At 36.8% G+C, this 12,828-nt stretch overlaps 1 protein-coding gene across 2 annotated transcripts; it reads left to right on the top strand.

Annotated features, from left to right (window-relative positions):
- The first annotated feature begins 428 nt into the window (after nucleotides 1-428).
- Nucleotides 429-9,536, top strand: LOC139839367 (DDT domain-containing protein PTM-like). Of its 2 annotated transcripts, none has more exons than XM_071829423.1 (10): nucleotides 429-580; nucleotides 762-1,766; nucleotides 2,274-3,023; nucleotides 3,156-4,143; nucleotides 4,475-4,769; nucleotides 4,843-4,967; nucleotides 5,881-6,347; nucleotides 6,432-6,460; nucleotides 7,201-7,803; nucleotides 7,895-9,536. In XM_071829423.1, exons 2-10 carry the CDS (start codon nucleotides 838-840, stop codon nucleotides 8,926-8,928), a joined length of 5,220 nt encoding a protein of 1,739 aa, XP_071685524.1. In that variant the 5' UTR covers nucleotides 429-580; nucleotides 762-837; the 3' UTR covers nucleotides 8,929-9,536. The 2 variants fall into 2 exon arrangements, with proteins under 2 accessions (XP_071685524.1, XP_071685523.1); XM_071829422.1 differs by having other exon boundaries at nucleotides 2,271-3,023.
- Nucleotides 9,537-12,828: the final 3,292 nt, after the last annotated feature.

Genomic DNA, 12,828 nt, shown 5'->3' with positions numbered 1-12,828 from the left:
ATTACTAATAATTATTTATTATTATTTTTTACTTTTCATATAATAATTATAATTATTATATTTATAATTATTATATTATTATTATTCAAATATGAATTCTTTTTACGAAATTAATTACGTTACATATGTATGCTAAAATAAATGTCTCTATATATTAGTAAAAACAACGACAAGTTTCTTAATCAAACGGGTCATTAAAATAAATGACTTTAGCATTTACATTCACTTAATACCTAAAATATGTAATTAAATTGTTTTGTTTAAACAAACCTTAGTAATATAATATACGGAGTATAAAATAATTAAATTTCAAAAATCCAGAGTTGATGAGTCACGAGTTAATAAACTCGGCCTAACTCAAATCTAAAAAACCATCATCAAAATATATAGAGAAGAGTGTTGTACTGAAAACCCCAAATATTCGTCTCGTTTTCACAGGTTTATTTTTCTAGGGCTGAATCTCCATCTCCATATCATACCAACACAACCAAAATCAAATACGTAATACCTATCGTTGAAGCAGATGAAACCCTAGGCGAGATTCATTGGCGGCTAACTTTTTTATTTCTTTTCACACCAGGTACGGTTTATTTATTAATCAATTTAATCCAATTTTTCAGTTCTATGTTGATTATACGAGCATGAATTTGTATAAATTACGTCGATTTATGCGTTTTTGTCATTATATTTGCTGATTTAATTGTTTTTGTTGATGAGATCTGCACAAAACGTAAAAGGTTTGTCATTGTTGTTTGAATTAGGGTTGATCGAATTATGGTTTGATGAATTAGCCTTTGAATTGAATTAAAGCGTGTCTCGGATCTAAATCGGGGAGGAATGGAGCCTGAGGTTGTTAAGCGCAGGGGAAGGAAGAGGAAGAGGAAGGAGGGGGAAGATGTGGATAAAACTGCGAAGAAAACGGCGACGAAAATGGGTAGGGTTCCGCCGAGGGCTAAGGCGTTTTTAGGGAAGTATGTAAAGAAGGAGTTTGATGGAAGTGGTGAGTTTCTTGGGAAGATTGTTTCATATGAATCTGGATTGTATAGGATCGAATACGAAGATGGGGATTGTGAGGATTTGGAGAGTCGTGAATTGAAAAGGTTTATGGTTGAGGAGAGTGAAATGGATGGTGCTTTTCATAGGAGAAAGAAGGCTTTAGATGAGTACATAAGGAAGAAGAATGTTAAGGATGAGGTTGAAGCTGAGGTAGTTCACACGTATGTTGCTCCTAATAAGGTTGAAAAGGTAGAAAAAGGTAGTCGTGAGGTTGTTATTGGTATTGGTTCAGTCAAAGCTAATAAAGTTGAACCCGTGAGAATTGATAGTGGTGTGGTAGATAATGGTGTTGAATTAGCCATTGTAGGTAAAGATGAAAGCTTTGTTCGTGGTGGTACATTTGAAGATAGTGGAGCTCAAGCTGAGGTTGATAGTGAATCATCGAGTGACTTAAGTGATTATGAGCCTAATGTGATTGAGGTTGAAAGTCCTTTGTTACCTCCAGAACCAGAGTTGCCACGTTCTTCGGGAAATTTTGGGATCCCTGAGGAGTATGTGTCATATCTGCTTTCTGTATATAGCTTCTTGCGGTCATTTAGTGTATGCTTGTTCTTAAGTCCTTTCGGGCTTGATGAGTTTGTTGGTGCTCTCAATTGTTCTGTTCATAACACACTGTTGGATGCTATTCATATTGCTCTTATGCGTGCTTTGAAGAGTCATGTGGAAATCCTATCTTCGGAAGGTTCAGAGCTCGCATCAAGATGTCTGAGGTATATATTTGCATCATTGTTTGTTTATATAAGTAGTGTGTCGTGTTAAATGTGGTTCGTAAGATGCAAAACAATGAATTTATTTTTAGAAACTTGAATTGGAGAATCAGAAAGAAATGGCTGTACCCAGAACAGTCTTTAAGACCACAATCTTTAAGTTCAATGGTAGGAAACTATACAACAACACAAATAAGAAGAAGTACTGAACATACAAGTCAAGCTCTTTTACTTGAGTATGAGGGATAATAACAATACAAACATCACATTAATAATCACACACTTCTCAGCATTATGGATTCTTAAAGTATTTGTATCCAAGCAAGGCTCACATTAATGATGCACATCGATTTTCACTTTGTTTTTTACTGATAGTGACAAAAGTTTCGCTTCTTATAGTATGGATTCTTAAAGTAATTGTATCCAAATAAGACTCACATTAATGACGCACATAGATTTTCACTCTGTTTTTTACCGGTACTGACAAAAGTTTCCCTTTTTAATCAGAAGCATGGATTGGAGCTTGCTCGATTCATTAACTTGGCCAGTGTTTGTAGTTCAATATTTAACGACTATGAGATATGCAGAAGGACCTGAATGGAAAGAATTTTATTCCAACGTTTTGGAAAAAGACTACTATTCCCTATCTGCAGGTAGAAAGTTAACAGTTTTACAACTTTTGTGCGATGATGCATCAAATTCCGAAGAACTAAGGACCGAAATAGACAATCGTGAATCATCTGAAGTGGGTCCCGATCCTGATGCAGCCCCTATCTTCCCTGAAGAAAGTATATCTAAAAAAGGTCGTCCTTTTAAAACGTCTTTGTCAATCAATCAAGAAGCCATAAAAGATATATTTGCAAGCATCCCTAGGGGACGAGGTCGTCCTCCTAAGAATCCCGTTTTGAAGAATCAAGAAGATGTAAAAGACGTTTCTACCCTTGATGCATCTGCTTCGAAAGCTACTGAATCATATAGTGGTGCCGATGTTGATGAGGATGATGGTAATGGTGATGAATGTCGATTATGTGGCATGGATGGAACCCTAATTTGCTGCGATGGGTGCCCGTCATCATATCATTCCAGATGTATAGGAGTATTGAAATCGTTTATTCCTGAAGGGGAATGGTATTGTCCAGAGTGTGTTATTAACAGAAGTGGGCCAAAGATAACTAAGACAACATCTTTAAGAGGAGCTGAATTTTTCGGCATTGATTCTTATGAGCAAGTGTTTTTGGGATCCTGTGATCATCTACTCGTGTATGTTTCCAATCTTTAACATGATTTACTGTCTATATATATGGTCACTTTATTATTATAAATTTAGGCCAAAACTGAAATTTCGATTTATATTTTATGCATTATATGATGCTTTGAAATTAATGAGTGCAGGATAAAAACATCGAGAAGTTTGGAAGTAAATGTACGATACTATTCTCCGGCTGATGTTAAAAAAGTGTTGTATGCACTTACTTGTTCAGCCGAACACAAGACTTTATACTTGGAGATATGCAAGGGTATTTTGCAATATTGGGAAATTCCTGAACAGTTTTTATCTGTAAATGACTCGGTTGGAATAGATAAATCGTTCTTAAACAATGATGGTGAGTATACAACTTCCTCTACTTTGTTGGCTAACGAAAGTGGTGATGCACTGAATGTAACCAATGCTGTAAATGTTAATGGGGTTGGTGAAAATTGTAAAGAGTTAGGGTTTGGTCAATCTTCTTTGAATGAATCTGCCACAAGCGGTACAGAAAATGGCAATTACAACAATAAAAGTACAATAAACAGCACATGTGATTTGTCAAACGTCTACATGGGTTCAAAGTTGTACATAGGTTCATCATTCAAACCACAGGCATACACAAATGTGTACATCCATGGTGATTTTGCTGCGTCAGCCGGTGCTAGTTTAGCTATTCTATCGCGCGAAGAAAAGTTGGGTTCTCAAACTACACCTTCAAGCAGTTATAAGAAGTTTATGACTGCTAATTATTCACTTCAAGCAAAAGCTTTTTCGCTTGTTGCTAAACGTTTTTACTGGCCAAATTATGAAAAGAAACTTGTTGAAGTCTCAAGGGAAAGATGTGGTTGGTGTCTTTCGTGTAAAGCTACAATTAGTAGCAAAAAAGGGTGCTTGTTGAATGCAGCTGCTGCAAATGCCATTAAAGGGGCTGCAAAGATACTTGGCTCTATAAGCCAGTCCAAAAATGCAGAGGGCAGTCTTGCATCTATCGCTACTTATGTTATGTTCATGGAAGAGAGTTTATGTGGTCTGACAGTTGGGCCTTTTTTAAATAGAAGTTATAGAAATCATTGGCGTAAACAGGTTGAGGAAGCTGCAACTTTGGGTCAAATAAAGGCGTACTTGCTTGAAGTAAGTTGTTTATCACTGTCTTATTTGATATTTTACTTCTATTCTTGTCATCTTTTTGTGTGAAATTGAACGCATTGCTCTGCCACTTTTCTTGCTTGATTCTTTTAACTTATCTAAAATATGGAAGCGTCTTATGAGATTTAGGTTTTTAGATATAAAATGTTTATATTTATTAAGTCATTGTAGAATTGTATATTATTATTGACATTATATATATATATTTAAGAAGCTAGACTTTTTTTGATTATCTGTGCTGATAGACTCGTGATAAAATACTGAAAAATGTTATACTTACTTTAATGTGCTCGTTGGTATGATTTTACTGTTGTAGCTTGAGAGGAACATTCGAGACATTGCTTTTACAGCAGATTGGATTAAGCTTGTAGATGATGTGGCATTTGAAAATCAAGCCGCCCAAAGTGCTAAAAGTGTGGTAGTAGCAACTCAAAAACGTGGACCGGGTAGGCGTGGTAGAAAACCATTAATAGTATCACCCGAATCCACTGATGCTGATACGAATGATACATCAACTGACGTTGCTTGGTGGCGAGGTGGCATGCTTGCTAAACACATATTCCAGAAAGGGGTATTACCACAGATGATGATTAAGCATGCTGCACGAAAAGGTAAATGTGTTAGTCATTAATGAAATGGTTCGAGAGTTTTTTTATTTATTGTTTGGTCATCTGTTTTAAATAGGGGGTTGTGTAAATATAAACGGTGTGCATTATGTTGATGGTCTTGAGGTTCCTAAAAGAAGCAGACAGTTTTTCTGGCGAGCTGCAGTCGACATGAGCAAGACTGCATCACAACTTGCTCTTCAGGTAAGCCTTTGAAAAAGTTGATACTTTGAAAAAATATACAACTTACTCTAAAAGTTGATCTTTTTTGATACTTATTGGAGGTAGCATAATGGGCAGGTCATGTGACATTTTTCTGTTCGATTTGGGCTGTCCCTAACATTTTTAAACAAATTTTACAAAGTTCTAATATACTCCCCCCCGTCCTAATTCCATTTTGAAGTTTAAGATAATGTCATTATTACTTTAACCATCCAGGCATAGCCTGGGTGGCCACCAGGACTTCCAATGAAGCAAGAGGTCACGGGTTCGATTCCCTTCAAGGCAAATACCTTGGGGCGAGCTCCATTTAGTGACTGATTGACTAGAGGATGCTTTGCCTGGTAGCGGTGGAGGCCTGGCTTGCCGTTTACCCGGGGTTTACCAACTAGAGGGGAGCCATTATGGCTCGTCGCTAGGGGGGTTCCTCGTAAAAAAAAAAAAATTATTACTATGTACTTTTTGTTTACTTTACAGTTTTACCCCTTTTTTTATCTACCTTTTATCTTACATGTATATATCAAGGGTATTAAAGAACTTTGCCTCTTTATTCTTACCTATTTGGAAGTAGACAATAAATTTGGGATAGACAAAGAATGAATAATGGACTATAGATTTGGAACGGAGGGAGTACTTATTTGTGTATCGAATGTGATTACAACGCCGCTATAATAATAATAATAATAGAATATCATTCACTAAATTGATATAGGAAATGCAACACTTCAAATATAATTTGTGGACAACTTTTGACCCGCTTGACTTGTTCTGTATTTAGATGTATTATAAAACCTGTGTAGCCTGTTTGAGAAAAGACATAATCAGATATGACCCGTTTATAAGAAAATGGGTTGAATTTGTCACCTTTTTATTGCTATTAACACTACAATTGCAACAGGTCAGATACCTAGACCTTCATGTGAGATGGAATGATCTTGTTTGTCCCGAACAACCTCTTCAGGACGGAAAAGGTCCAGAGGCAGAAGCGTCTGCTTTTAGGAACGCTTGCATCGTTGATAAGAAAGTTTTGGGAAACAAAATCACTTATGGTGTTGTTTTCGAGAATCAGAAACATCTTCCTTCGCGTGTTCTAAAAAAAGTATTGGAAATAGAGGAAACAATAGATAAACCGGAGAAAAACTGGTTTCTTGAAATGCATATTCCTCTATATCAGATCAAAGGGTATGAGATGCAAGTACCAGGAACGATGATGTCAGCAACTGATAGACGCGGGAGTACATTATCGAGCATGCACAAAAAGCAGATAAAGTCTTCTGGGAAGAACATATTTTCTTTTCTGTCACATAAGAGGGATACTTCAGGGATTTGCTTTTGTACTTCGTGCCAACATGATGTTCCATTTAGGTAATATATTGTTTGTGTCAATCATATTGTTTTTTTGCTTTGTTTTACTGCCAGCAACTCATTGGTTTCTTTCTTTGTTTTTAGGCTTGCTGCAAGGTGCAGTGCATGTCAAGGTACGTTTACAGAGCTAATCTTTTCCTTGTTTGGCAACCTGATTGACAACTTCTATGACCTTTCTTTAAGTTCTCTTTTGATATATTAGGTCAAATTTTCAAAGAGATTGGTTAGAATGGATTGTTTTCTTTCTTTTGTTTGTATTTTTGTAAATCAAAGTGTTAAAATGTAGAAAGACCTTTTTATCAAAGCAATCTTGATATTGTAAGCATTTGAATACACACATTAGATGACTTTTGACTTTGCTTTTCCACAATTTTTGACTCATATAACATGTTTGACCCATCTGACCTGATTTGGTTTGTTTTCTACGTCTGACCAGTTATAACAAAATACAACCTGTATTTGTATGTATCTCTATAAGTTTGGTTGAACTTGCCAGCTGTATTTTGCACAAATGAGGGTTTTAGCGCATCTGTCTTTCGCTAGTCTCGACCTGCAAATTTGTCTCTGAGTTGTTTACATTATTTTAGACTGTAATTGTCTGCTTGCATAAGTTAAATTTACAGTTTTTTATCTTGAACAATGGATTATATAGACAAAAAACTTGTTGTCGGACTTTAGCACATAAGAGTACTAGATATTACCAAGGTTTCAGTTGATCATGTGTGATTTTTGTGGCACCTCTTTAGAAATTATATTATGGTTTTCCTAATTTGTTTTTTTTTTTGTTTTTTTTGTTTTTGTTTTTGTTTTTGTAATTATCAAAAGCTAATGGTTTTTATGTCTCTTTTTTCAGGTTACTGTCACGAGAATTGTGCAGTTGGTTCAGCTATTCAAACGGCGGGACGCGTTGAATATATAATCACTTGCAAACGTTGTTATGTTGAAAAGGCCGCCGCACCTAAAAATGAGATTGTTGGTGATTCTCCCACTAGTCCACTTCTCTTGCAAGGGCAAGAAAGTCATTCAGCAATAGTCATAAAAGGTGGAATACAAAATGGTCATGAAAAGCCATTAGAATATTCAAACTCAAATCATTCTTCTACTAAGAAGTATCTTAATAAATCCAGTCATTCAAAAATCACTACAATCGGAAAGCAAAACGGTAATAATAATAAGCATCCATTGGAATATATCGATCAATCATCTGAAAAGAAGCAAGCAGTTAAAAGTTCTAGTACAAAATCAAAAAAGAAGAGTGGTACGAGTAAAGCCAGCAAGTTATGTTTGGGCTTGATTTGGAAGAAAAGGAGCCCAAATGATACGGGAGTTGACTTCAGGCTAAATAACTTACTTTTGAAAAACAACCCGAATGGGCACTTGCTAGCACCTCAATGCCAACTTTGCTCGAGACCGTATAACTCCGATTTGATGTATATACGATGCGAGAAGTGCAATTGTAAGTCTTCTAATGAAATTTTATCATTAATTAATATTACTATTGTTTGATAGTTTTGATACTGATCAATTGAGGTTATATTTACTTGCAGATTGGTTCCATGCTGATTCTGTTGAGTTGGTGGAGTCAAAAATAATGGAATTGTTCGGGTTCAAATGTGCCAGGTGTCGCAGAATACGTATACCTATCTGTCCATATACAGATCCCGAAGAGCGAAAGAAATTGGAGGCAAAAAAAGCAGCTATTGCAAAGTTCTATAAGCAGAAGAATATGGTATCGGATTCCGATTACGACTCTGAAACCAATGACGATCAACTTCAAGATTGGGAACCTGATTCCACCCCACTTTATGACGAACAGAAGGCCGTAATCATTCACGAAGATTATCCTTATCCTTACCCTAATCCTTATCCAATGGCTGACCAATTCAACAGTCAGAAACTAGATATGGATTTTGAATATGGCGCTAGTGTGGGTCCCGTTTCTGGATCCGCGGGTCCAGTTTCTGGACCCGTGCCCGTGTCTAAGAAGCTACCGGTTAGGAGACATGTAAAGTCCGAAACGGAAATGGTTGGGTCTACAGCAAACAGTCTTGCTTACGACCCCCCTGCAAATTATGTGGGACCCGACATGAACCCTGCAGCAGGGGGATCAATAGCTCCTGTTGTCCAATGGGATGTTTCGACGACTGGATTCGAAGATAACATGATGTTTGACATCGGTGATCTAAACTATGAAGACATGGAATTTGAACCACAAACATATTTCTCTTTTAATGAGTTGCTTGCATCAGATGACGGTGTCCAGCTAGACGGAGAGGACCGGCCCCCATCTGCTAACCTGACTGACAATGTTGTTAACCCACCTGCACCATCTATAGAGAATTTAAACCATGAGCAATATCCAATGGGCATAACTTTTGATCAACAAGAGCCTATGTTTTCTGTTGAATCCGGACTTGAAATGGTGCCTTGTAAGTTTTGTTTTCAATCTGACCCGTGCCCGGACTTGTTTTGTACGAGCTGTGAAATTTGGATTCACCAGAATTGTTCACCGTGGCATGAGGACTCGTCTTGGGAGCCTGAAACCGGATGGAAATGTGGCAACTGTCGAGAGTGGAACTAGTGAAAGCTTCATATCTTGTAACGGCGTATCCGTCTTTTTACCTCACACTGCAAGCAAAAATCATGTACAGAGCTGCTCATGGGGAGAGGGGTGAGGTGGCGGTTGAGTGGTGTTAAAGTTGCAGGTCTTCAAATAAGTTTGGTGTATGTTGATCTAGTGATAGAAGTTCCCACATATGTATGACTAATTAGATTGCATTACTTGGAGTTGCAAAGACTTTAGTTCATATACACTTGTTTTCCCCTGTGGTTTTGTGGGGAATCTTATACCATTTTCGAGGGGTGATAGATAAGCTGATGTTTTTATTGCTTATTGTATTATTTGGTTGGTTGGTTGTTTCAATCTGCAAGTTAAAGTGGATATTGTTCATTTGATTAGCTGCTGGAATCAGTAAACTGATGTTTCGAGTTTAAGTGTTTAGGGGTAACTGAATATTGACGATTTTTTAGGAGATTCCTTAAAGATGTTCAACTTTCTTTATTTCATGTTATCCTATTTTCATCATCTTATACGTTCCATATCTGGCGTTATATTATTAGACTGGATGTTAATGTTAATATGTTTATTAGTTAAGAGTTGTAACCCTTGAGAGCTTGAGAATAACTAATATGTTTACTAGTTAATATGTTTACTGGTAGTGGTGGTTTCACTACCATGTTGGTAGTGGCCGTCTTTTTCAAGGCGGGGTAAGTGTGGTTTCTGATGGAGTTTTGTTTGCTAGTTTCTTTGGCCTCGCTTACGTGGATACATTTCTAGTCTCTTTCATCTCTGGTCTCGCCTCTTAGGTTGGACCAGGTGACGATCTCGTTAAGATCTGATTTTTTTATAAGCCACTAGTTTGCGGTTGGGGATATCAAGTGACACAGCTAGGGGTGTATTGCCGTTACCGGTGTTTTGGAATCTTGGTGGACTCGGCGAATGTCAGCATTCTCCGAACGTTTTGTTGTCTTCGTCGCAATGGTTTGGCCCTAACGGTTCTTCAGGCGTCTTTAATTGTTATCTTGGTTGGTTGTTGTGCTTACCTTTCAATTGGTGTTTAGTTGTTACAATAGGCGTCTTCTGTTTTCAATCTGATCTATATGTTCCGTTTCAATTGTTGCCACAAAAACGCATGTAACAATACTTTATTAAATTATGACAAGGTCCGAAATGACCTAATAAAAGAATGACAAAATCACTGAAATGGTCTCTGTGGTTTGTACCAAAATGCTGATTTAGTCCCTATGCTTTTTTTTACTGAGTTCATCCCCGTGGTTTGAAAACGTAGCTGATTTCGTCCCTCCGGCAAGCAGCCGTTAAAAACTTCCGTTAACTCATGTCACATGCTACGCACATGAGGGTAAAAACGTCTTTTACATTATTTTCCCCCCCTTTTTTCCCTTTTTTTTCATTTTCTTTATTATCTTTATTATCTAGAATCCATCTAACCTTTTTCTTCCACAAATAAAATCTAAAATAAAATAAAAACAACATACTCAATCTTTCCATTCAAACAATCTGATATTACCAAACATACTATCTGATATTACCAATTATTATCATTTTATAATTCCAAAATCAAATCAGATTACATATACACATTCATTCTTCATCTTATATCCAGATTCCAAATTCAAAAGAAAAAAAAAATAAAAAAAAATGTCAAACAAGTTCTTCACTTCTACCACCTGCACACTTTCTTTAAACCTAATTTCAAATAAACAAAACCCATCTCTTCATATTATAACCATAAAAAAAACTTCAAATTCAAATATAAATTCAAAATAAATGCATACAAAAATCGTAAACATAAATCAGCGTTCTAATTGAATTCTATATTCAAAATCCCCTTTTGTTCTTCTCTTAATTGGACCTTGAAATCGAAGAATAGCAGCAATAAATTGATGAATAGCAGATCGATGAAGGGTATCTGATTCCGGTTGGTTCCGGTGATTTCACCTCGCCGGCTAGAAACTAATTGCGTTCGTTCGTGTTTATGTTTCGCGTTTGTTCCATAACCCCAAATTTGTTCCAAATCTTGTTATTTCGGTCCAAAAACAGTATCCTTCCGGCGGCCATTTCATCAGCGACGTTGATGGATCTGAAGGAGATTGCTAGATCTGACGGAGATGAATTTAATGTTGTAAAGATGTTAAATTTGGATCCCACATACGTTTATTTCCACATACGTTTATTAGCCAAAGTTAAATATTGGAAAACCATGGTCTTACAAGTGGGTTTAAATTTAAAGAAACCATGTTCTTACGTCCGAGAAGGTAATAATTTGGGAGCAGTGGGTTTATAAGAGGAGTGGGTTCATAAGAGTTAAATGACTAAATGTATAAATTTGCTTTTGGGGTTCTCAGAATCATCCTTGAGGATGTTGGAAACAAAGAATTTAAGTAAATCAGTTTTGTTTTTTTTTTTTCAAGGGATTTAGAGATAGAGATTGTGTTGAATTAGTTTTGTTTGTAGTGATTTTGATGTTTGGGAAAAACATATACTCCGTATGATTTTAGGGTTTGGTAAAGATGAACATGGGTAAGTTGAAAGAGAGGAGATGTAAAAGACGGACTTACCCTCACATGTCTGGCACATGACCCTGACTTAACGGCTAATTTAAACGTCCGTTAGAAATAGGGACTAAATCAGCAACATTGACATACCACGAGGATGAAATCAGTAAAAAAAAAAGCACAGAGACCAAATCAGCATTTTGATACATACCACAAGGACCATTTCAATAATTTTGTCTAAAAGAATACGACAGTTGCTCTTGAGCTATGGGTCACGGACCGTTTCATTCTCTCTCGTCCTATGGAACCAAACCACCGGATTTTTTGAATCCCACCGCCACACTCCTTCAACCTCCGTGTATTTTTCTTTTTCCTCCATTTTATTTTAGCTTTTATTTCCTTCAACTACTTGCTCAATTTTTGTTTTTAACCTCTTCAATGTCTTCTTTTACTAAATCAACTTTTGATTCAGAATTTCCTCCTCTCACAAATACCTTTATACCTTCTTCTAAAGCTTCCTTTTCTGGTAATACTTCGACTTTTGGTGTTGTCGGCACTAAAACTCCTGTTTCTGGACCCTCTGTGGTTCTTTCAAATCCTGGTGGGGTTTAGGTTCCTGAAGGCAGAGATACTGTGGCTCCGGCGACATATGTTTCTCTGGTCAAGAAGACAGTGGCTGTGGAATCCTCACAATCTACGGTGTTCATCGGCAGGCTGGAAAAGGAGGTCAATCGCCATATGATTGAAAATGCATTTTGTAAGATAGGTATGATTTCAGAAATTAAACATTGGACGGCTAGAAGGTATGCCTTCGTCTCCTTTGTGGATTCTTCAATTGCCGTGAAGGAGGTTGAGATGATGAATGGTTCTTGTGTATTTGGAAGACCCATATATGTGGGATGACCTTCAAGGTCACGTTTGTCTCGCTCTATTTCTAATCAGACGGTGGTTCCGGCCAAATTCAACCGGTGTAATCTGTCTGTTAATATGGGTTATGAGAATGGTTTGAATTCTTCTTTGAGTATTTTGCTGGTTGATCACGTTCCATTGTTAGAAAGTAAAGTTCAAGAATTTTTGATCCATTTAAAAGTGGAGGTGAAATCAATTCTTAAGTTTGGCGTTTTTAGGTGTGTGGTGGAATGCAAGGATGGTAACAGCTTTCATAGGATCTTGGGGAGTGATCTTGCTTCGTTTGGTTTCGTGATGATTACTCCTTTTGCTGCTCAAGAAAACGAATACTGTCGATTTGTTTGGGTTGAAATAAGGGGCGTTCCTTTTAGGTATATTTCGGAACACAATATTAAGTAGGTGGCGTGTTTGTTTGGGGATGTGTTATTCGTTGCTAACTCGTCCAAACCTGCTGGAAATATCGGTTCACTTTTTACGTTCATTAGATCAAAAAACG

Source organism: Rutidosis leptorrhynchoides, chromosome 4, assembly GCF_046630445.1.
Source record: "Rutidosis leptorrhynchoides isolate AG116_Rl617_1_P2 chromosome 4, CSIRO_AGI_Rlap_v1, whole genome shotgun sequence".
NCBI lineage: Eukaryota > Viridiplantae > Streptophyta > Magnoliopsida > Asterales > Asteraceae > Rutidosis > Rutidosis leptorrhynchoides.
This window is presented reverse-complemented; position numbering and strand designations above follow the sequence as displayed.